At 43.6% G+C, this 26,071-nt stretch overlaps 1 protein-coding gene across 2 annotated transcripts in view; it reads left to right on the top strand.

Moving 5' to 3' along the window:
* Positions 1-26,071, top strand: part of BRINP3 (BMP/retinoic acid inducible neural specific 3) — a 278,609-nt gene that overhangs the window by 20,630 nt on the left and 231,908 nt on the right. For both annotated transcript variants that reach the window (XM_079981344.1, XM_079981345.1), the window contains exon 2: positions 12,046-12,331. In XM_079981344.1, coding sequence (XP_079837470.1) covers positions 12,096-12,331 — 236 coding nt within the window. In that variant the 5' untranslated portion in view covers positions 12,046-12,095. The remainder of the gene's footprint in view (positions 1-12,045; positions 12,332-26,071) is intronic.

Genomic DNA, 26,071 nt, shown 5'->3' on the forward strand with positions numbered 1-26,071 from the left:
ATTAGTGTGACAAAACTTTGAAACAGACAATGGCTTATTAGCAAGGGGCGAGAGACAAGTTTTCACAAGAGCAGGTAAGCTGTAAATAAGGATTTGTTACGTTCATCCATGAGAAGAAATAAGAGGCACTGGTCTTGCTGAAGGATGCTAGTACAGTATGGGCTTCTAGGGATTTTAACAACTGCTCTGCAAAAACTAATCTTGTTACACTTGATAAGAGTGTGTGGCTGACTTGGCTTCCTTCCTAAAGCAAGAGAAGGCCTGCAATGCCATTATTTTCACTCTTCATTACTTCGGGAACATTGCTCACACTTTAGCAAACCTCTCTTTTATCTAAAGCTGAGAAGATTTATCCCCCTGGGTTTGCCTCTCAATCACCAGAGGCAGATTTTTTTAAAAAAGAAGGAGGAGGAAAGTCATCTTCTACCTCTGGAACCCGATAAAAACAACATTTTACAAGCTTCACTAAACCCACAAATGGAAAGCATGTTTCTGACATTAATAAATTAATTCCCAAGAAGCTGCTCAGCAAAAAGAACCTTGGTTTTATTTAAGGGGATGGGCACAGAAACATAGAACATACCCTCCAACATTTCTTAGGTGAAAATAGGGGCATCCTATTCTATAGTAACAATAATTTTATTACTTGTACCACACCCATCAAACTGGGTTGTCCCAACCACTCTGGGCAGCTTCCAACATATATAAAAACATAATAAAACATTAAGTATTTTAAAACTTCCCTATACAGATGTCTTCTAAAAGTTGTATAGTTACTTAATCTCCTTGGCTTAGGAGTCGCATAACCCCATACCCTCCAGCTTTTCTCTTATTAAAATAGGGACATCCTAAGGGGACGCAGGTGGTGCTGTGGGTTAAAGCCTCAGCGCCTAGGGCTTGCCGATCGAAAGGTCGGCGGTTCGAATCCCTGCGGCGGGGTGCGCTCCCGCTGCTCGGTCCCAGCGCCTGCCAACCTAGCAGTTCGAAAGCACCTCCGGGTGCAAGTAGATAAATAGGGACCGCTTACCAGCGGGGAAGGTAAACGGCGTTTCCGTGTGCGGCTCTGGCTCTGGCTCTGGCTCTGGCCAGAGCAGCGATGTCACGCTGGCCATGTGACCCGGAAGTGTCTCCGGACAGCGCTGGCCCCTGGCCTCTTAAGTGAGATGGGCGCACAACCCCAGAGTCTGTCAAGACTGGCCCGTATGGGCAGGGGTACCTTTACCTTTACCTTTAAGGGGATATGGGTGGCACTGTGGTGTAAACCACAGAGCCTCTTGGGCTTGACGATAAGAAGGTCAGAGGTTCGAATCCCTGCAATGGGGTGAGCTCCCGTTGTTCGGTCCCTGCTCCTGTCAACCTAGCAGTTCAAAAGCATGCCAAAAAGTGCAAGTAGATAAATAGGTACCGCTCCGGCGGGAAGGTAAACAGCGTTTCCATGCATTGCTTTGGTTTCGCCAGAAGTGGCTTAGTCCTGCTGGCCACATGACCCAGAAAAACTGTCTGCGGACAAATGCTGGCTCCCTTGGCCAGTAAAGCGAGATGAGTATCACAACCCCAGAGTTGTTTGTGACTTGACTTAACTGTCAGGGGCCCTTTACCTTTTTAAGGACAAGCAGGATGTTCCAGGATCAAATCAGAAACTGGGATGGCTTCTGTAAATCTGGGACTTTCCCTGGGAAATAAGGGCAGTGGGGGGGGGGGGTCTGACAGAATGTTTAAGGATTGGAAGATGGCTGAGATGGAGAAGATTCTGAGAAATTCTAAAGGAAGCAAAAAGTATCAATCTAGTTTGGGAACCTGGTTCTAGAAATGGCCAAGCAGCAGGGGTCAGCAATCTTTTTCAGCAGGGGGCCAGTCCACTGTCCCTCAGACCTTGTGGGGGGCCGGACTATATTTTGAAGAAAAAAATGAATGAATTCCTATGCTCCACAAATAACCCAGAGATGCATTTTAAATAAAAGCATGCATTCTACTCATGTAAAAACACCAGGCAGGCCCCACAAATAACCCAGAGAAGCATTTTAAATAAAAGGACATATTCTACACACTGATTCCCAGACTGTCCGAGGGCCGGATTTAGAAGACAATTGGGCTGCATCTGGCCCCCGGGCCTTAGGTTGCCTACCCATGAGATAGATGCTTGAAAGCAACCCATAAGCAGGGAATGAATGGAGCAAATCTGTCAACATTTTGATACTCACGGAGTCATATTTTGATGTGTGGATAGTTTAGTATACATGATAGGCAAGAACCTATATTCTTCTGGTAGGATTTCTGCAACTCTGAGTATGACTCAACTCAGTGTTTTTCCCCCTAAAAAATGTTTAGGGGTACTCTCATTTAGACTCAAGAAAACCACCATTTTATAGTTGAAATCAGGGAAAATAAATACAGTAAATGGACAAATGGACAAAGATTCACAAAATGTTTAGGGGTATGCGTCCTCCTGTATCCCCCAAGAAAAAAAAGCACTGGCCCAACTCATATGTGCTTTTCATCACTTGATGAGTGCAACATTGCAGAGAGAAGATCACAAAGGAAATTTCTACACAAATATATCCTACTCTGAGTATGGCTTGGTTGGCTATAACTCAGTATATTTTATTTTTAGTAGACTTGCACAGCAAATAGGACTTGGAAAATTAAAGATTTGGGTAACATGGATTTAAACTCAAACATGTGCTGAGGGAAATTATAATTGAGTGGATATCCTGGTTGCTTTATATATAAAAATATAAAGGATAGTGTTTTCAATAGCATTTTGAATGACCATTAACACTAAGTCCAAAGAGTCCTGCACTACATTCTTTTATAATTAATAGTTTTACGTACGATACCACCTTTTTAATTTATGCTATCTTTTTTCTACTCATTTATCTACTTATTTGGACAAAAGCCATCCAGATATTTGATTTATTATGCACCATATAGTACTAGATTCTACCAGGTTACAGCCAAGCCTGCACTATTTGACACCACTCATTTCAAGGTCCAGGAAAGAAAGATATGAGAAAATGCTGCATACCCACACTAATCAATTTTCTTGTGTGGATTTGAACTAAAACAGGAGAGACCCATTAGTCATCATTATAATTTAATGGCCTGGAACATTTTGAGTCAATAAGCGCACAGAAGAGTAAACTCTGCCTATTATTGCACTCTTGTAATTTAGAAAGTGACATGATCTTTTCATGAAAAGTTAATTTAAAAAGTTCAGTGTTTCATGTCTGAGGCACATTTCCCGGTGAAAGCAACCATAAAATTTCAGGTTTCAATGCTCTTCCAGTATGTAATGCATCTAGATTTTTCTATTAGCAAAAGTGTAGCTCCAATGGAAAATAATACCTCTTTGGGATGTATCCTAATTATGTGGCTTGTGGGGAAAGGGAAAGCTATACCTTCCAAGTTATAAGGGCAACCCAATAATCAAAAGGCACATGTACAGAGTTTTTGCAATTTTCCAGGCTTAATTTCAAGAGGCTGTAAACAACCACTTTCCTGAATCCAGCAGTTGCCAGAACCAGGTCTATAAGGTCCACACCAGTCTAATTTTGGCTACAATAGAGTCCTTATACTTTCAATGTGTCAGAAAAGCCAAAAAGTCCTGTGGAAGCTTAAAGACCAACACATCTATAGTTGTAGGTGTGGGGTAGGGTCTACTCAGGGGCTATACCTGAAGGAACGTCTCCACCCCCATCGTTACGCCCGGACGCTGAGGTCCAACGCCGAGGGCCTTCTGGTGGTTTCCTCACTGTGAGAAGCAAAGCTACAGGGAACCAGGCGGTGGGCCTTCTCGGTAGTGGCACCCGCCCTGTGGAACGCCCTCCCATCAGATGTCAAAGAGATAAATAACTACCTGACATTAAGAAGACATCTGAAGGCAGCCCTGTTTAGGGAATTTTAAAATGTGTGACATTTTAATGTATTTTTAATCTTTGTTGGAAGCCACCCAGAGTGGCTGGGGAAGCCCAGCCAGATGGGCGGGAAACAATAATTAATTATTATTATTATTATTATTATTACTACTACTACTACTACTACTACTACTTCTGACACATTCAGGGGTTGTCTGACTGGTTTTATATAGATGATTCCCCCCCCCCTTTACAGTGGGAAATGTCCAATAAAACATACGTTGGCCATCATCAGTCTGTTGCCCACCAGAAGCATTGGACTGCAACTTCCCTCCGCCCCAGCCACCATGTCTGTGCTGGCTGGAACTGATAGGAGTTGCAGTCCAAACACCTGGAGGGCACCAGGTTAGGTGAAGGCGCATAACATCATAGTTGTCAACTTACAGATTTGAAAATAAGGGACCAGCAGCCTTGAAAATAAGGGATCAGCAGCCAAAATAAGGGATTTTAGTCATCCACCAGCCAAACGAAGCCTCAAGTGGTGGTTCCCACAGCGCAGCAACCCAGCAAAGGGGATGCAGCAAGGAAAACCACTGTCACCTCTCCACAGGGAAGCGCAAAGCAAGGGCAAGTCCCCAGGCAACGCGGCCGATTTGATCGGCACAAGGCATGCAAGCTCCACCCCCCAGTCGTTCTTAGACTCCTTATTGGGTGAGCAACACAGTTGGAGCCTCCCTCCTCCCTGGCCGGCAGGGAGGGAGGGAGGGAGAGGAGCTACTTCCTTTGAAACCCAGGAAATTTAAGGGACATCATCAATAAGGGACAGCAGCGGGAAACGGCGCTGGGATAAGGAGTTTCCTGCCAAATAAGGGACAGTTGACAGCTATGCATAACATTCCTCATCAGAGCACAAATGAATGAAAGGCAAAGCAGGCCGAGAAGAACAGCAAATGCTTTGCCACAATGCATTTTTAAAAAACACATTTAAGGTGTTTATTTTTGCCTCAGCTGGCTGCTATGGTGCTGCATTTGCAATTATTCCATAGTTATTTGCGACACTTCCTTAGGGATACCAGAGTCAAACATTTCCAGAATGTTATGTTGTATAATAAAGAAAAATCAGTGCAATTCAAAGGAATTAAAGATATGTTAGGGCTGCTATAAGTTCAGATTTTTTTCCACAAATTAAAAAATTACGGTTTTGGGGATGTGTGTGTGTAATATAATTTTGGGGGGTGTCCTGGTTTTTACTTTTTGAAATATGGCAACCCTAACTATGTTCCAGGGAATCCTATGTTTTCTTAGATTTAAAATCTTATCAGGGGTTCCTCAGAGAGAAGATTAGTAATGGCTGACAAGGGTGAAGGGCAGGTAATAATTACTAGGTAAAAAGGTAAAGGACCCCTGGACAGTTAAGTCCAGTCAAAGGCGACTATGGGGTTGTGGCGCTCATCTCACTTTCAGGCTGAGGGAGCTGGCGTTTCTCCACAGACAGCTTTCCGGGTCATTTGGACAGCATGACTTAACCACTTCCGGTGCAATGGAACACCATGACGGAAACCAGAGCGCACAGAAATGCCATTTACCTTCCTGCCGCAGTGGTACCTATTTATCTACTTGCACTGGTGTGCTTTCAAACTGTTGTTGTTGTTGTTGTTGTTGTTGTTATTTAAATCTTATTTTACAGTGTGCAGTCACAGGGGGCCATTAGTGGTGTTTAGGCTATGTTCTTCCTTTACACAAAGCAATGGTGAGATCCAACAGCTACAACAAGCACTGGCATGAAAATGTGCTGGAGGTGGCTCGGCAGAAGAGCCTAAGCTGAAAATGTTCCCTGAAGATAGAAACTCTGAGAACCGCTGAAGCTGGAAGGCCTGAGCAAAATTATTAATAGTTATTCTTTGTTCCTTAGGCAGCAAAAAAAGCTTAACTGTTCCTCCTGCTGCATTTCCAGAACACCACAAATGTATTCAGATTTTATGATGAGTCTTGTTCATTATGTATTATGGAGCCCTGCCTGGGTCAATCAGTTTCCTGCAGTCAATCCACTTATATTTTATCCCCATGATTTTTTAATATTATGAATATCCTGTCCAGAGGAAGTGCAATAATCCTATTTATTGAACTCTAGTGGGTTTTTGTTTTGTCTTGTCTATAACAGAGCAATAGTCAGGAGACATAAAGCTACTATATCTTGAATATTTTTGTGTCTGAAATGTGCATAGATAAAAGTGGCATTCATTGTCAAGTTCAAGTTCCCAGCAGGAGCCTGATACAAATGATTATAATTGGTAGTGCCCTATTTAGGTGTGAATTAGTGGGAAGTTTTTCTTCATCAATAGATTCACTAGAGAAAAGGCTATCACACGGCAAGACTTCATTAAATAAATGCCATGCTGTTCCAGTTTCAAGTTAAGCACTGCATTTTTTTATTATACCAAGGAAAATTTGTGTTTCTTGATGCCACTACATTACAATGGCTTGTTGCATTCTTAACTTGAGTTTATTGTGTGGACAGGCGGAGTCCCCCAAACCCTGGGCAGCCCCGTGTGGAATAACGACTCAAGATAACGTGCTATGAGATTAAAATTGGCCGTAACTTTATTATGTTTCAGATGTGGGTAGACCTTGGCTCAGGCATTGGGCGTTTATCCCTCCCAGTCCCCCGCTCTGGATCTGGGGGACATCAAGTTTATCCACAGTGTTTGTGGGGGGGGGATGGGCTGGCTCTGGAGAACATATGTTCAAGTAGAGAGAGCCCGCCCCCATTATGCCGCTGTCACAGGGGAGAGCAATGTCAACCCCTTGATGTACGGCCCAAGCCTCCCCTCAAGGAACCCCTTTAACGGGGAAGCCTGGTAACGCTGGTGCAAAGAGAAGGGAGGCGTGAATCACTGCTACACGCCACCTCCATTTAGGGAAGATAGACTGAAGGTTTCCACCCAAGGCCTGATGCCGCCAAAGTTGTGACATTTTGCTACGGGAAAGGCAAACCTGCCAATGCAGGAGAATTCCTTTCCGGCCCTTCAACAGCGACCCTGACGTAGCAGCGCCCGCGTACCTGTGGAGAAAAGGTTAACCTGCAAAAGAAGTCTTAACTGAGGGTGGGTAGGGTAGGAGAAGCTCTGGAGCCAACTGCTTTGCAGGCAAGATCCTCCCCCTATTGTTTGGGTAGGGTGGTCCCTCCTCCTACCTGGCCTGATCAACTTGGCAACGCCTCCCCAGGCAGGATTGGTCAACTGGCTGAGGTAGGCGGAGACCTCCAGGTATCCCATCTGGGGAAGGCGAAGCCAAGCGTGTGCTGATGGTGCCGCATAGGGTCCAGGGGGCTGCGCATGACCACGCAAAGGGCGCCCCCTATTTAATGTGCGGAGCGGCCATTCTTACAGCTGCCTTTCTATCATTGCTGACTTTGGAGAGCCAGGGTATCAGAAGGGCTCCATGGGCTGGATTGTGCGCAGATGGGATTTTTGGCACTGTAGAAGGGAGTCCCCGTGCCGCGCCGCGCCAGTTTAGCACAGCGCACGGGGACTCGTCGAGCGGGTGGCTCAGTTCGGGGGCAGCTTGTGGGCCAGTTAAATGACCCCCGGGGGCCGCTTGTGGCCCATGGGCCTTAGGTTGCCTATTCCTGATTTAGACCAAGCCAAGACACACCTGGGGCTTCTTTTTGGCTACATAGGTAACTTGTAGGAAGCAGACAACCATACTGATCCTCATAGAATTGAATTGAGAATCAAACAGGAAGTAAAACTGCAGAGGGTGAGTTTTGAAGAGATTACATGGGGGATCGAAGGAAATAGAGATGAAGGGTTTGCAAAAAAAAAAGAGGCCCAAATGAAAAGCTGTGTTTTAAAACGTGAATGCATGGACAGAAAAGGTGACTCAAGTAGAATCTAATTCGAGCAGTAAGGAAGGTTAAGGGGCAGGTAGGAAACATAGATGGTAATCTTAGATTTAATTAGGCAATTGATACTCACGGTGTGGCCTGTGGAGAGGAAAGTGTTGAGAAAGAAGGGGATATTAAGGAGTCAGATTATGAAGTGTAAGAAGCTGAAAGGGAAGATGAAGAGAAAGACGAAGGTAGCGAAGAAAAGACAGTGCCAGTCCAGAATGTTTTGCTGCCTGAGGTGGAGACCCCTGTTTTAAGGCCAATATTTTAAAGCATTGCTTCAGCTTTAAGACACCAATTCTTGCCTTCATCTGGCTCCAACATACTACCACCTGGAAAAGGTCACTTCACCTTACAGAATCAACCATTAAAAATAGTATAAAATGATCTGAAATGATGCTGGAAAATATCAAACAGGCTTTTACCATGCCTCTATACCAGAGTTGGTAGCTTATTGCCTTCCAGATGTAGCTGAACACAAGCTGCTATCAGCCTTACATCCAGTGACCAAGGGTGATGGGAACTGTAGTCCCACCAAATCCAGAGAGCCAAAACTTATCTGTCCTTGCTCTAGAAAATGGAATCAAATGGTTTTGATGAAAAGTTTCTGATCTATAACCTTCAATTTCCTAAATCTCACAATTGGCTTTCCAGAAGGTATTATGTTAGCACCTTGACTACCATACATAGAGTCTTTATTCTCCACACACCAACATACTTTGTTTAAAATTGCAGTGTGCAACCCAAAGCATGTCTACTGAGCGGTAAATCACATTGAATTCAGTGCAATTTATTCCAGTGTAAGAATACCCAACACTGCAATCTTAAACTGAAGTCTGTGCAAATACTACATCACCTGTTCTACCACTATTTCCTATTTTTGTAAACCATATTTTAAATTAAATTTTCTGATAAATTACAACTATTTTCTTAAGCTGGTTAGATTCCATTGAATCTAAGAAGGACTTACACCTGAGTAAACATGCATAAGGAGCATGCACTTTGCTTATATCCCAAGCACACATTGGATATGGATTAGATACGGTGGTGATGTATGAAGCACAGTACCATTTTACATTTGGGCAAAAATCTTGCTAGGAATGTCTACCTCTGTTAAATCAGTCACTGATTTTAGATAGCATTCCACTAGTGCAGAATGCCTATTCTTTCTTAACCTTTGCAAATCTCCCCATGCTTATTTACGCTGCAACGTATGGGTTATTTGTATCTCTTTTGGTTTTGCTATTTCAAATGCATGTCAGAGACGAACACTGTATCTATTATCGTTCCTTGTTTTGGGTCAGAATTTCCTATCTGGCATGTTGCAATATATTGTCTTGACAGCCCTGACAAGTTTGCCCCAATATACTGGCTAGCTTTGGGACATGTATGAAACCGGCTGAATAGCAAGCATTCCATGTTTTACTAGGTAGCTGTGTACATTTTTTTGACAAATGAGGAGGATTCGCCAAATCATTATATCAAGCAATCATGCCATCTGTTGTGTCAGTCCAAGCTCTTTTAGCATTTATTTCTATTGCACTTAAAAAAAATGGGCTGCCACTTAAAAGCTTAAAAGGGAGCCAGTGTGGTTTAGTGGTTAAGAGCGTTAGACTTGTAATCTGGTGAACCGGGTTCGCGTCTCCGCTCCTCCACATGCAGCTGCTAGGTGACCTTGGGCCAGTCACACTTCTTTGAAGTCTCTCAGCCCCATTCACCTCACATAGTGTTTGTTGTGGGGGACGAAGGGAAAGGAGAATGTTAGCGGCTTTGAGACTCCTTAAAGGGAGTGAAAGGCAGGATATCAAATCCAAACTCTTCTTCTTCTTATTATTATTATTAAAGGCTGGGCATGGAAGGAATAGCATAACAAAATGTGTGTCAGAAAATATATTCATACGTTTTGAATTCTCCACCATCCCCACCCATACACGCCCTCCCATCAGATGTCAAGGAAATAAACAACTACCGGTATCTGACTTTTAGAAGACATCTGAAGGCAGCTCTGTTTAGGGAAGTTTTTAATGTTTGATGTTTTATTTTGTTTTTAATATTCTGTTAGGAGCCACCCAGAGTGGCTGAAGAAACATACATACATACTACATCATCATCAGTAATATATTCCTCCTGAGTTTGGGTCTGGCTTATACAGTGGTACCTCGGGTTAATAACTTAATTTGTTCTGGAGGTTCATTCTTAACCTGAAACTGTTCTTAACCTGAGGTATCACTTTAGCTAATGGGGCCTCCCACGGCGGCCGCCGCACAATTTCTGTTCTCATCCTGAAGCAAAGTTCTTAACCTGAGGTACTATTTCTGGGTTAGCGGAGTCTGTAACCTGAAGCGTCTGTAACCTTGAGGTACCACTGTAATGGCCTGCAATGTTACCACAACTACTCCTTTTCTCCATCCCACAGCTCCCTCAGCTCTCAGCAGTGGTCATAATAGGAAAGGTTCACAGGGAGACTCTGTTGAAGCTTTGATACTTTTCTGAAGCCTGTGCAGCAGACTCCAGAACATCAGGTACCATGGGAAATGTAGTTCCCAAAACCTAGTCAGGAACCAATGGAACTACATTTTCCATGGCGGTTGCAGCAGCATCTAGGCCAGGTCCTAATGGAGACCTAGTGTGAGCATCCGCCACACAGAAAAAAACCCCAACAGTATGAAGGGGTGATGGATGAATCCTGTGTTTGTGTAAGCCAGGCTTCCTCAACTCTCATGATTCCTAGCTAGTAGGACTAGTGGTCAATGATGATGGGAAATGTAGTCTCAAAACATCTGAAGGGCCGAGTTTGAGGAAGCCTGGTGTAAGTGTTTAGAGGCATATAGGTCCTTGTTCACATTGAATAGTTCATATACGTAACAATTAAGTGTACATGAATATGAAGTTCACTCTCACCATGTGTAAAAACTACACGCTTCCAAAGGATGTAAAACATTTGGCCTTCAGTTACAGTTTAATGGCTCCTTAGAAAAGCTGATAAGAAATCTCAAGCAAGAATACATCCTCTGCTAATGTATTCATGTTAGCTTCATGCCGGTGGAGCCCATTCCTAATCTGAAAACTTAATCCTTCTAAAATTATATACCCATTTTAATTATCCAAGCCTTTTTTTAAAAAAAGATCAGGTTTTATTTTTAATGGTATCATTTAAAAGGTCTTCCCACCCAAATTATTGATATTTTATAGCTCCTCAGCACATTCCAAGCCATTTCATATCGGTGTGCTGCAAAAATTGGTGTTTTAATTCACATTACAAATATGTTGCCAACATACTGCTTCTCACCTGCTCCATTGCAAACATGGTACAAATATTGAAGATTAGGTTGGACAGAATTCTGGGAATGGCGGCCTTCATCTGTCTGAATAGTTTAAATGAACACAGCTTCTGCTTGCATACTAATTTGTTGTATTTAGACCACACCGTTTTTCTCCAAGGAGCCATCCATGGTTATCCCTTTCCTCATGTGATTCCTCCACAACATCCCTGTTGCAACTGGCCCAAGATCAGGTTGTTTCATAACTGATCAGGTAATTGAACCCTGCTCTCCCAGGTCCTACTCTGACACTTTAACCACTATACCACACTGGTAAATAATCTGCTTCAAATTGAACAGTCTTAGACACTTAAGGTAATAGCATGCACACACTCTCTGCACAATCTTGCAGTCATTCCGCCACATATGTGTATGCAAGTATAAGCACACACAATGCTCTTGGTTGATGGATGGTTAAAGATAGGAAAAGGAAGAGAATCACCCTTTCCTCTTTTCCTCAATGCCCTTTGCAAGCTGTTTCTTTAACTTGGAGATAATAATAACACAGTGGTACCTTGGTTCTCAAATGCCTTGGCACTCAAACAACTTGGAACCCAGACACTGCAAACCTGGAAATAAGTGTTCCAGTTTGCAAACTTTTCAAACATGCTGCGTTTTGAGTGAGACACTTCCATTTTGAGTGTTACACTGAAGTCTGTCTGGTTTTGCGGCTTTTTTGTTTGGTTTTTGTGACTGTGTGGAACCCAGTTCAGCTACTGATTGTGTGACAGCAGTACATTTTTTATTGCTTTCATTTTATGGATCAATGGTCTCGTAAGATGTTAAATTGCTGTTTTAGGGGTTGTTTTTAAAAGTCTGGGGCGGATTAATCCATTTTGCGTTACTTTCTATGGGAAAGCGCACCTTGGTTTTGGAACGGACTTCTGGAACAGATTGAGTTTGAGAACCAAGGTACCACTGTAATAATTTCTGCCGAATGACCAGTGTGTGCTAAACTAATTTCCTGTGTGTCTTTGTCTAGGTGTTAAGGGACAGCTAAGAGAATGAAGACTCTAAGTCCGCAGCGGAAGCATGATATGGCGATGCAGTGCTGGTGCTGAATTGTTCTCTCTGATGGCTCTATGGGAGTGGATAGCCCTGAGTCTTCATTGCTGGGTTTTAATGGTCGCTGCTGCTTCAGATCAGCATGCCACAAGCCCCTTCGACTGGCTCCTTTCAGATAAGGGACCCTTCCACCGCTCTCCGGAATACACAGATTTCGTGGACAGAAGCCGACAGGGATTTAGCACAAGATACAAGATTTACAGGTATGAAACAAAAGGGATGGTGATTTCAGAGGGTGCTCTTCTGGGAACTGTTTAGAAACAATACAAGGGCACTTTAAGAAAGAAAGAAAGAAAGAAATCACAGATGGGGAGAACCAATGGGTAGGTCTGGTTTCATTCCAAAAATATACACCAAGGTTCCTTTTCATGTTGGGAATAGCTGTGCTGCCTATTGAAACTGAAAGGAGGTGATTGATTAAAGTGAGATCTGAAGGTGACCACCTGTTGACGAAATCTTTCAGCTTTGTTGAAAAGCTAATTTTAACTCCTAGTTTTAGCTCAGCTTGCATTTTCTTCCTGAATTGCAGGAGATTAATGAGGCACAGTTCAGAGGTAGAGTATGTGTGTTTACATGTACAGCATTCCCAGAATCATGGAAATGTAAAGTTGGAAGGGACCCCAAAGGTCTTCTATTGCAGCCCATGGCAATGTAGGTGCCAATGGAGGCTCCCCTTGAAATGTAAAAAGAGGCAGCTTTTGTCAGGACTGTGGTGGAGAATGAGGTTAAATTTCCCCACACTCACTCCCAAGGTTCTATGGTTAATATTTGTGATTCGAGGACCCGATCCCCGCTTGGGGAATAAAGACATGAGGACACTGTATGTAAGGTTAATGGGTAAGGAAAAGGCCACAACTTTATTGATTACAGCATGTGAGAAGGTATTGGCTTAGGCATTGGACCACAGAACATTAGACTCCACCCACTCGGAGAGGGGTGAGTCTGAGGAGGGGTTAACCACCAGTAGGGGGAGCCTGTTGATGCTAATACAACTATAGGTTCTCTCCTGATGTCACCGAGGGTCGTGCCATGGCCCCCCGCCACACGGGCATCGGACAGGATCCACGACCTCCGGATTCCTATAGCGGAATACCCAAAATTGTCGGGGTAGGCGTTGGCCACACCTAGCCCCCCGAAACACCAACAACACATTCCAATGCCTAACAGCCAAATACCGCGAAAGTTGTGATGGTTGCTACGAGGTAGGTGAAAAAAACCAAGAGGCTGGGCCAATTTAGCCAATTGGAATAAACTCCTACCAGGCCCCCTGGTTAAACAGGGCGACCAACCAGAGGTCCATAGCAAAGTTTCAGGAAAGCTAACTCTAAAAGGGAGTGGAGGGTGGGTGACTTGAAGAAAATGTGTGTGCAATGGTGGGGATGGCTGGCGCGACCGAATTTGAGCGGCAAGCTACGCCCCCGCTGAGCTTCCCTACTGGATGCCCAACCGAGGAGGGGCGTGGTGCTCCAGCCCTGGAGTTGAAGCAGGGGGCAAACGCCCCCTGCATGACGCAGGAATCGGCTCCCGCTCACAGCCCCTCCCCTCCTGGAGGAGGAGAGGCTTTGCATAACAAAAGCAAACAAACATGAATGGCTTTCAGATCAGCACAGTGGCGTAGCGTTGGGGGTGCAGGGGGGGCCGGCCTCACCGGGCACAACATCTGGGGGTTAGGGTTAGGGGGCGCAAATCCACGGGTTAGGGGGCGCAAATTGCTTGCCTTGCCCTGGGTGCTGACAACCCACGCTACGCCACTGGATCAGCATCACCTGATGAATATCTGTCTGGCATGCACTCACCTGATAAAAGTGCAGAAGCCCTGAAAGAAAAAAGAAAAAAGCACCCTTCAGCAAGAATTAATGTGCTTGCTGTAATTACATAGTCTCATCAGAAAATGTGAATATTAATGATGCATCCTGTGTGTTGTTTTGATGAGAATAAATAATATAAATAATGAACCATGCTTTATACATAAAAAGTGTTACATACATTAGCAATAATAAATGCTATGAAAGGATCTTGGCTTTAAAAAGAGAAAACTATGGAGGGATGCCTATCTCTGTGTCTTTAATTATTGACCCTGGCGGACTCCTCTTTGCCAGTCGAAATAAGGAGCTGCAACTATAGAGCGTGGAAGAAACAGATTGGCAATTTCTGTCACTTGACCAATTTATGGCCATGAAATCATTTGAACAGGTGGTCCTTTATTTGCTTCAGATTGTTTTGCTGTCATTCCAGCTTTTTCAGCTATTGGGTCCATAATAAGGGGCAAACTCTTGCCTTTTCATTCTGTTTGTGGCTCCATGCAAATTGCTGCTGGTTCTTAAATACAGGTTTGGGAGAAGGTCTGAAGTTTGTTTTGTGTTATGAATATTTATTTTCCTGTGCTGCTTCTCTGTGCACCAGAGGGCACTGTGTTGCAGGTCAATTTTGCATTAGTTTGTGTTGCCGTAGGCCAACACATTGTGAGGTCTGTTGCACATTAACTGTGATGATGAAATATGCATTGGGGGTGTTTGGTGAGCTCAACGGATCAGAGGAGACGATTGCTATTAGCCGGGGTTTAAAAGCCAGCTGTCAATGCCAATCATCTATTTATTTATTTTGGCAGGGGAGGGAAAAATAAAAGCAATAATATATAAAGCCCGAGTCAGCATATTTCTCTCCCCTTTGTTTTTATATTGCTCAACGAAACAGAAATATATCCATTACAAAATGCAACAAGAATGATTCCCATTGCTTCTGGTTTCAGTACTGTTAATTGTGCCTGAAAGAGCCACACATTGCATTCTGCATTCTAGGGTCTATATCACTGCTGTTTCTTTTACCCCACAAAAAGCTGCCTCTGAAAATTGCAGGACCCTCCAGAATAATGGAGAGCTGCAACCAAAGGGAGAATCGGTTCATGGATGTGTTTACATGCACACCTGACCACATGCACAGAAACTCTTTGGGGCAATTTGTACAGCAGGAAGCTTGTGTGCAGCTATGGAAAACCTATACACATTGATTAAACACTATATGGAGAGGGAGAAGAAGATAGAGGTACAAGGTGGATGTGGGTTATTTTTTCCCTTTCAAGTTGGTCACATGGGGATTCTAGGAAAATGTTGCCAAGGTGCAAGACCTTGTGTGAAGAGCTTCACAGTGAATGAGTGTGAGGATTTTTAAAAAAGAGTTTTGAAGGGAAAATGTCCCGTTGCCACCCTTTAATAAGGTAAGCACAACACAAACAACCAATATTTATTTCATTCTCTTCACATGCAGTTTCAAAGCACTACGGCTGCTTGAATTGCCAGAAAAGTCGTGTGTGAAAAGTTTGGCATAGCATGAGACTTCACCGTTTTTCCCTCCAAGAGTGTTCTAACTCCCACTTCAACTCTTGGCTAGTTTTCCTTGTATATGTATTATTTACACTTGCACCGTACCCTCCAACATTTCTCTGATGAAAATAGGAACGTCCTAAGGAAAAGCGGGACATTCTGGGATCAAATCAGAAACTGGGACAATTTCTGTAAATTAGGGACATCCCTGGAAAATAGGGACACTAGGGGTCTGTTGCACCTTTTGGCCTGTTTTGCTCATTTCTGATTCCTATAATTTGCTCAGTTCTCCCCTTTCCCCATGGTGTTTGTGTGTGTATGTGCTTAATGTATATTTCTTTTCTGCTTTAAGTTACCATAGTTGGGGGCCAGACTTTGGAGACTCCTATTAAAGCTGATGTTTTAATTCATCCATAACTATAAGTTTATGCAACTTATAAAGTTTGGACATTGGTTTAATTTCCAAAGAAGGGTGTCAGTCATATATATGATTTGAGCATCTTAGCTGTGATTTTGCTATCCTTCCTTCAACACATCCCATACTCCAGAACTGTTCTTTCAGAAAATGTGCAACCTCACCCAGACTGGAAAGTTCAGGGCCACCTCTGGACTATTCTGGGTTTCTTCAGGGCCTCAGTTGTACTGGGGATTCCTGTAGGGTTGCAGGCTTTTTTTCTCAGACGTTGCCTTCCCTTGGTCTGAATTAGGTAGGATCCTGAGATCCAAATTGGGTGGGTTCTGTGATGCTGTAGGGTTAGCGCAGAGAAGGAGGCATTCCAAAGTCATTGTAGGCTCATTGATCAAAACCAGAACCTTGCAAATTATCCAGTCTAACCATAATATAGCTGATTGTCCTAATGTTTGCTGAAAAGACTTTTTTTCTTATTCCCTCCATTCTATTGAAATTTCATTGACTGAAATGGAAAGCTATAGGAAAACAGCATAGGCATGAAGCTGAGAATGTCAGATAATGGTGAGTAACAGATAGTAGTGATTAACAGTGCTTGGAAGGGCACTGCAGTTTGTCATGTGAACTCGACAAATGTAATTGAGAGAGGAAGGAATCATATAACTGCTACAGGCTTACTGGGAAAGCAAACTCTACTCGGTCTATGCATTGAAAAGAGGAGTGTTAATGTATTTTGAGGCTGCCCTGGGAAACAGCTAACTTCTCCTGTGGCTGACTATGCATTCCATTCCATTTATGGGGCCACTGTGAGAATCAAGATTATAAATGTGCTTGAAGGGAAACCTGTTCAGCTTTCACCAGAGCTTCCTCAGTTAGGGAATAAATAGCAGAAACAGTCCCATCTGCTTTTCCCACCAATTTTTCAGCAATCCGTAAATTGCTTTTGGCTAGCGTCAAAATGGGCTGCTTTCCTATAGAGATTTGTTTCTGTGGGCGAAAAGGTAATATAGTCAGGGGCCATCATCACTCTCCTGAAAGGAAGAACCTTCCGTTGAATGCAGAATGCCCTCATTTCAAATTGATTCTGTCACACATCAGAACGCATGGAAAACTCATTCTCCAGGAAGCTTGTGGAGAATGTTGAAGGTGTGAGGGCCTCTTCTGACATTACTGTTGCAGCAGAGAAGCTGCTGTAGAATGGCGTCTTCCTGATTCATAAAGGTTATGTTGGGAACTCTGGCACAAACAGTAGCAGCTCCTTCCCATGCCAGCTTCCCCCACCTCCTGAAACCAGACCAATACTGACTGTAAAACCATAAGAAGATGCCTACTGGATTCAACCCAAGGCCTATCTAGCTCAGCATCCCATTTTCAACAGTGGCCTATGGGAAATCCACAATCAGGACATTGGTACAATAGCACCCGACCACTTGTGATTCCTCAGCAAGTGGTATTCAAAGGCATGGTGCCTCTGATCCTGGAACTAATATATAGCCATCATGTCTAGTGACAACTGATAGCTTTACCATCCACAAATTTGTCTAATCCCCTTTAAAAGCTAAGTTGGTGGCTATCGCCCATCTTGTAGTGATATAAGAAGTGATAACTTGTGATGCTGGAAGCAAAATGCTGTAGTAGATATGGATTGTCAAGGAGCTGTCAAGGAGCCAGATCATCTGCAGGGCGCGCGCGTGCACGCACACACACACACACACACACACACACACGGCATGGAAGGCAAATAGCTTTTTCTTAGCAGAAAAAACAACATCAATGTCCCTGGTTCATCTTAACAATGAAGGCATTGCTGAAACTAACCTCTAGGCATGCCCCTGCCCTCTACTCTCTCACTCTGGATCCCTACCAAGCAGATGAAGGTCATTGAAGGGGTGAGCTCTTCCTCTGGGCCTGTCTGGCATGTTGCTCAACAACATGCTGAACCGTCCTTGAGCAGGAAGTCAGGGAAGAGAATCTGTAGGACTGGGACTGTCTGCATGCACACTGTGACTGTGAGCTTCTATTCCTGTATTCCTGTCCTGGAAGGTCCTCCATCTCCTGACCCCCCCCCTTTATGTCTCAGGTCTCTGGCTTCTATCAGCTCCCAGCTCATCTCTTCTGCTGATTGCTCCTCAGTGTCCCACCACCAGGCTCTAAGGTGTCGTCTTCATAGCCCTCCCTGGGGGGGCTCTTGGGAGGCAGATTCCCACAAGTCTTCGTCATCCAAATTAAATGGCAAATTAAATTTTGTAAATATATAAATCTGGCAAGACGCACAGCATTCATAGGGGGACAATCGGAGCAGAAATTATTAAAAGAATGGGGATGTGCTAAAGAGTCTATGAAAAAACATTGTTCTGGAGTAAGCAAAGCGGTATGTAATGAATGATGCTTTACAGGATTAAAGAAAAAGAAAAATGGTGTAAAAAAGTACAAAGATGGAAGTAATCTACATTAGACACAACAATTTAGTAACAGGAAAAATTTTGAGGTCTTAGAACAAAGGAAGGAAGTCAATATGTGTATATGTATGTAATGACTAGATTAGAATGATGAAATGGTTTTATTTGTAGATGTGTGCTTTTTCTTTTGTTTTCTTTTTGTTTTCTTTTTTGTGTTCTGTTTTTCTTTCTTGTTTGTATAGTATTTTGGATTCAATGTTTGTAATTATTGGTATAATTTTGCATTGTAAATAATAAATATATATATATATATATATATATATATATATATATATATATATGTCTTCTTCATCCAGCCAGTCCAAGCCCTCCCTGGGGGAGGGGGGCTCGTGGGCTGGTGACTTCCACCACTCCACATCCAGCCAGTCCCTGACATGAACCTACCAAGGTCATGTCTGACACCCAAGGTCCACCACCAAGGTCATGTTCCTACAAGACTCAATATGACTACTGACACATTTATAATAGGCCTCTTGGGTATTATTAAAATGTAAGCATGTTGGACGAGTGGCACCAGTAGGGGTGAAGTCATTTGCCTCAGGTGGCAGATGCAACCCCCTCACCCTGCCGTTGTGCCATTGTCACACCCACCTGGGCTTCACCCGTGTTGCTACCACTGCTCTGTTGCCCTCCTCAACACTGCTGAAGTGTCATGGCAGCAGCATGGGCGCAGCAGGTGAAGTTGGGATGACAGGACTGGCAGCAATGCAAGCATGACAACAGGGTGCCAGGAACCCAGCCTCCAGCTCGACAACACAGGGAGCGTGGTTAGTTAGAAAAAATGATTTATTGCTCAAGTACACAGATAACTCTGGGCGGCATTAACCCAACTGCCACAATCGTGAATTGTGATGACTCTTCTGAAGATTCACTCCCCTTCCGCCTCCTGTCAAACACCCTCCCCCAGCAACAACTCCGTGGGCTCATTGGATTCCCTCCAATTTCTTCCTGAGAAGACGGACTTTCGGTCTTCTCTTCTTCACCTGCTTCCTCCCCCTGAGAGGCCTGGCGGAGATTCTGCTCACTTGAGATACTTCCCTTGGCAATCTGCATTCCTAAGGGCAGGGAAGTTGGACCTAGGCTAAGCTCCCCTTTTCTTGTTGTTGTTGTTTAGTCATTTAGTCGTGTCCGACTCCATGGACCAGAGCACGCCAGGCACTCCTGTCTTCCACTGCCTCCCGCAGTTTGGTCAAACTCATGTTGGTAGCTTCGAGAACACTGTCCAACCATCTCGTCCTCTGTCGTCCCCTTCTCCTTGTGCCCTCCATCTTTCCCAACATCAGGGCCTTTTCCAGGGAGTTTTCTCTTCTCATGAGGTGGCCAAAGTATTGGAGCCTCAGCTTCAGGATCTGTCCTTCTAGTGAGCACTCAGGGCTGATTTCCTTGAATGGATAGGCTTGATCTTCTTGCAGTCCATGGGACTCTCCAGCACCATAATTCAAAGGCATCAATTCTTGGCAATCAGCCTTTTTTATGGTCCAGCTCTCACTTCCATACATCAAAACTGGGAAAACCATATATTTTAACTATATGGACCTTTGTCGGCAAGGTGATGTCTCTGCTTTTTAAGACTTTCTAGGCTTGTCATTGCTTTTCTCCCAAGAAGCAGACATCTTTTAATCTCATGACTGCTGTCACCATCTGCAGTGATCGCGGAGCCCAATTGCCTACTTCCTTCACTGGAAGCTGGCTGGGCTGGCTCATTCATGACACCAGGGCAGGGCAGTAGTTGTCTGGATCTGCAAGGGTGCAGTGTGGGGGCATTTTACCTACAGCAGCAAAACATATTGAGCTGCCCCTGGGCATCAGACCACCCTCAGTGCAAGGTCTGAAGTTGTCTTGTAAGCATGTTCACTTGAACATGTTTGCAAACCTCCCTACAACGAAAAATTGCAGCCTTCAATCATGGAGAGGCTTGTAGGTGTGTTCAGCGGAACATAATTATAAGATCCTTTCAGATTTTGCTGCTGAATGTTGTGGAGGTGTCTCAAACATTTCAGTAATATCTGAAGAGAGCTACTGCCACATTAGGAACTGTGGAGCCAGTGTGGTGTAGTGGTTAAGAGCGGTAGTCTCGTAATCTGGTGAACCGGGTTCACGTCTCCGCTCCTCCACATGCAGCTGCTGGGTGACCTTGGGCCAGTCACACTTCTTTGAAGTCTCTCAGCCCCACTCACCTCACAGAGTGTTTGTTGTGGGGGACGAAGGGAAAGGAGAATGTTAGCCGCTTTGAGACTCCTTAAAGGGAGTGAAAGGCGGGATATCAAATCCAAACTCTTCTTCTCTTCTTCTTCTAGTGTTTGTGTTCTAACATATTCCACATGAATATGGAGCAGGAAAAAAGAAAACAGCTTGCCACCAGAGCTGGAGAGGAGTGTCTTGGATAGTGCTGTGTCATCTGTGTTGGTTTAGCCCCAAAGAATGGTCTGAACATGCATGAAGAACATGCTGGAAATCCCCAGCATCTGGTATGCTAGCTCTGTCCTAAAGAGTGTTTATGTGCATTAACCTAAGTTGTTCTCTAAATTTCATGCCCACTGTTCATTTCAGCAACTTGCAACAGGAACTGGAGCTTAACACAAATACAGACCTTTTCTTTACCCTGCACTTGTAACAGGTACCCATGCAATGAAAAAGAATTGGGCTGCCAATCAAGCACAGAGCTAATTGATCTGAGATCACTCATTTCAGCTGACGCAAACATGTTTAATGGAAGCATTCCTGGAAGTAAGCCCTGTTGAATTCAGTAGGACTTAATTCTGAATCTCCATGGTTTGGATTGCAACATGAATGAAAGATTGAATGAAATTCATGAGACAATGTGCTTTCTTGATAAATATGCATCCTTACCTTTATTCTTTTGGATGCTATTTTTTAAATTTTAAATATAAGTTGACCTGCACTCAGGGCAGGATAAAGAACCAATGTTGGTTTTTGTGTGTTGTTGTTTTTTTTATAAAAAAAACTGTGCTCAAAGATTGTATATCAAGTTATATTTTAAAGGTTCTTTTAATGTGTAACTTCATCTCCCATAGGTTGATAATTATTAATAAGGTCAGCTGCAGTAAGAATGTTTATTTAGAACTGATTATAGATGTTTGTCCACTCTTGGGATTGCAAAGATGCAAGATGTGAAACGAGGCCATTATTGCTCCTTCTTTAAGGATTTTAGATGTGTGACTTTGCTCTCTCCATTTGGCATTCCCTTTCATTTGCTTTTCAATGCCCTGTCTGTTCTATCATTTAAGATTCAGGAAGAGGTAATAAGGACAGTCACATTCAGCAGAGGAAACTATCACTCAGGGCATTTATATTCATCTTTGCAGTGATTTCCCCCCACCCCCTTTTTTGGTGTGGGGAGCCTAATTTTCAGATTCATCTGATGCTGTTATGTTTTTCCTGCAGTTATGTCAGCTGTCACTTTACAAATAACATTGCTATAATTTTGAAGAACTCTATTGTTTCATGCTTTTTGCTTCTCTGAGTGGTAGGAAGTTCTAGGGCAGGCTTTTACAATTAGTTACCTTGCGAGATAAGAGTCCTGAAGAGGTGTGTGTGTGTGTTTTGTAATACTGGTTCGTTTATAAACTGAGCAGCAGGAAGGTTCAGACAAACACCTAGATGGTCAGCATTACTTAGTCTGAAAACACATTCTTGCAGCTCATTGAGGCTGCAAAATCTGGACTTCCAGATCTTGCCTGGCCAAATTTTCTGTTCAGAACTGTCTCCTTCCTACAGGTCGGTGTGGTATAACCTGCATTCTTAGCACACAGAAGCCCAATTCACACAAAAGTCCCCCCAAAGAGCCTCAATGACAGCAGAAGCCTCCAGCTGACTGTAGCAGCTATCAGTTCTGGCAGTTGCAACAGTTACCCATGGAAAGATCCCTTCCAGCCCTCTTTCAGTGCAATTACAATCACCCATCTGTTTCCCTGGCCATCCCCTAGCGTTGCCTGCTTGCTTCTTTCAACAGAGAAGAACAAGGGTATCTTAGAAAGGAATCAGTATTCCTTGTTAGTGACCAATACACTAAGCAGATGCACTACACTCTTATTATAACATCAGGATTTCCCGACTGTGTGAAGATAGACTTAGCACAGGTTCAATTTTGTCAGCAAGGAAATGTGAACATAAGAGTTCTGCTGTATCAGGCTGGTGACCCATCTAGTCCAGCTGTGGAGGTAGAACATATCCATCAGGGTTAGTACTGTGGCTGTTTAGTATGCTGATGACAATGTAGTGGATGACCTCCACACCATCCTAAATATCTTTGCAGAAGCTTGCAAAAAGCTAGGCCTATCGCTCAACATCCAAAAAGCCAAAGTGCTGCACCAACAAGCACAAAGCAACCCCTCTGCAGTGCCACAAATCCAACTCAATGGTATAACGTTGGAAAGTGTCAATCACTTCTCCTACCTGGGCGGTTATCTTTCCACAAAGGCCAACACTGATGGCAAAATCCAGAATCGCCTGAGCTCTGTGAGTGCAGCTTTCTCCTGATTGAAGTGCAGAGTGTTTGAGGATTGGGGCATTTGCAGGGAAACCAAAATGCTTGTTGACAAAGCTATTGTACTACCAACCTTATGGTATGCTTGTGAAACATGGACCACTTATAAAAATTATCTCCAACTCCTTGAAAGATTCCATCAACGGTGTCTCTGAAAAAAATTATCACTTGGGAAGACAGGCAAACTAATACCAGTGTACTGGAAGAAGCAAAGATCACCAGTGTCAAAGCAATTTTTCTTTAACATCAACTTTGTTGGACTGGTCATGTTGTTCAGATGCCTGATTATCATCTTCCAAAGCAACTACTCTATTCTGAACTTAAAAATGGAACACGTAATGTCAACAAAAGAGGTTTAAAGACTATCTCAAGGCAAATCTAAAAAAATGTAATATAAATACCGACTATTGGGAAACACTGGCCTACGAGGGCTCCAATTGGAGAACAGCATTTGCCAAAGGTGTCTTGGGTTTTGAAGACGCTCAAACTCAGGGCGAAAGGGAGGAGCATGCTAAGAGGAAGGCATGTTTGGCAAACCCTCACCATGATCAACTCCTGCCCAGAAACCTATGTCCCCACTGTGGAAGGATGTGTGGATCCAGAATTGGCCTCCACAGTCACTTACGGACTCACTGTTAAGACCGTGTTCATGGAAAACAATCTTACTCGGCTACGAGTGATCGCCAAAGAAGAAGATAGCTTCATCTTCCATGAATTTGTCTAATTTTATTTTCAGGCCATCCAAGTTGTAGGCTATCACTTCATTTTGTGGGAGCTAATTTCATAGTTTAACTGTGTGCTTTGTTTGTCCTGAATCTCCCAATATTCCTCCTCCTAGATATCCACAAATTCTAGTGTTCAGATATTTGAAGATGGTCATCATATCACTCCCAGTCTTCTCTTCTCCCACATAAACATACTCAACTCCCTCAACCACTGACTTAGTTTCCAGACCTTTTATCATCTTGATTGCTCTTCTCTGCACACATTCCACTTTGTCTACATCCTTCTTACACTTTTCTCTATCCAGTTTCTCCACACTGTGCATAAACTTATACTTTTCTATTGTTTTTGTCCCTTACTAGCCTTTTCTCTATACTAAAAAGTCCCAAAGGCTGCAACATTTCTACACAGGGGAGCTGCTCCACCCACTCCATCATCCTGGCTTCCCTTTTATGGATCTTTTCCAGCTCTACAATATCCTTTATTCTCCGTTTCACCATAAATTTGGCTTGTACTAACGCCACTGATAGCAGAAAAGGGGAGAATTCCCCCCCACACCTCTATTAGAGGTGAGGTGTTTAATCCATAGAATTTTGCTTTAAGGTGTGGGTTTGCATTTGAAAGCCCTCTTTCCCTCTGTGATGCACAGTTGCTGCTGGGAGAGAAGTAGGGTCCTGAGAGGTAGATGAGATTGATAGGCATAAGAAACACCAGATGCCAGAGTAAGAGTAGACAGGCTGAGGATGGAAGCAGGAGTTTTATCAGGCCTGGAGACTGAGGAGGGACCAGATAGAAAGGACTATGGGGCAGCAAGTGAAAATAATCAAGAGGTCCAGGGCGAGGAGTGTGGGATGCAATCATTGTAGCAGTCAAATACAACATTCCTTGTTTGCCTAGAGTGGACACAGACAGGGGGATGTTGATCCAGCCAGTTGAATTTCCTGCTACACCTTGTCTGGAGCATCGTGCCCTTTCATGTGACCAGGTAGGTGGGTGTGACCCTTGTAGGCCTCACAAAAGGTCCAGTCACTCAGCCATCTTCCTCTTCTTCCTCTTGATACCATGCTCTCTTGATACTGATGTATTTTGCTGTCTGCTGGCTCTCAGCCACCAGGACATGGGCTTATTCCAATATGGGATGAACCCACTCTCTATTCTGTAACTCTAAGCTCAAGCCTGCCTTCAGGGATCCAATGGTGAACTGAATGCAAGTAAACTTCTTATTACTTTTTTAAAAAGACTGTTGTGTCTTTATTCTTTTTAGGAGGGATAAAAGGGGACTTGCCAGGAACCAAACCCAATCTGAACAAAGCCAGATTTGATTGCTTAAGTAAAGAGATTCAAGTAAATCTACCAACTAGCTTTCTGCTATATATTGTGGAATGTCGCTCTGCTGCTGACTCACAAGCTTGAGTGGGGAAGGATACTATTAAATCAATATATCCTCTCCTAGTATCTACAACATTCCCACAAGGAGAACCATTTTTTTTTGCTAGGAGAGTGAGGTTCCAAAGACGAAAACTTGCTTGCAGGCTTTCTTCCTCCCTCAGGCTTTTAATCTGTTGGGGTTTTTTGCTACTGGCTTTTGCCATAGTGTTTTTATGGCATGGCTGTTAGTTTTGTCCATTTATCACCATGGATAGCTCAGTTGGTTAGATGATGGTGCTGGTAACACCAAGGATACATGTTTGATATGGGACAGCTGCATATGCCTGAATTGCAGGGGGTTGAACTAGATAGATAATCCTCAGGGTCCCTTCCAACTCTACAATTCTATGATCTGTGCCCTTCTTGTGGTGAGTATTGGGTGGATAATGCTGCCTTTTAGTTGGCTCCTCGTGGGTAAGGGAATGGCACAACCAGTTGTACGCTTCCTGCATATGAAAGGTTCGTCAGTCAAAATATCTATCATTTCCTTTCCCCCCCTTTAGGTCTTTGTCATTTCCTTCTGGCATAATTGGTTTTAAGGCAATGGTCAATGCCTCAGAATCCAAATCTTTGTTATCTTCCTTGGCTTTGATTGATTTCTTCTGGAGGCACTGATATTGCATGCTGGTCACGAGCTGTTAGTGTCTAGCTTCTAATGCATTAGTAACACTCTTAGCAGACAAGCCAAGTTCCTTCCAGTGAAGGCCTTTGTGAAGCAACACAACAGTCCCCTCCTCCATTAATTTCTGGGTTCTCAGATTCCCAACATGCTTGTTACTGAAGGTAATAGCACTCTGCCAAAAGCAGCAGGAGCTCAGCAGCCCTCCTTGCTTTTTAATACACCCGATTTTACACAGTACTCAAAGTTGTTTTGACCACCAGTCCTTCCTTAGATTTATATAAACTCTGGGCCCAGCATGAAAACAACAGAGCAGATAAGGTGGTTGCAGCTGCCCTGAATTCTTTGGTGACTTTTGGCAAGCCTTTCTCTCTCAATATCCTATCCGTAGTATCATTCCTTCAGGTAGTTACATGCCTGCTGATTTGGAAAAGCAAAATGGGGACACCCCAAAATCAGGTAGTTATTTCTACAGTGA

Source organism: Podarcis cretensis (genome assembly GCF_951804945.1).
Source record: "Podarcis cretensis genome assembly, chromosome: 6".
Classification (NCBI taxonomy): Eukaryota; Metazoa; Chordata; class Lepidosauria; order Squamata; family Lacertidae; genus Podarcis; species Podarcis cretensis.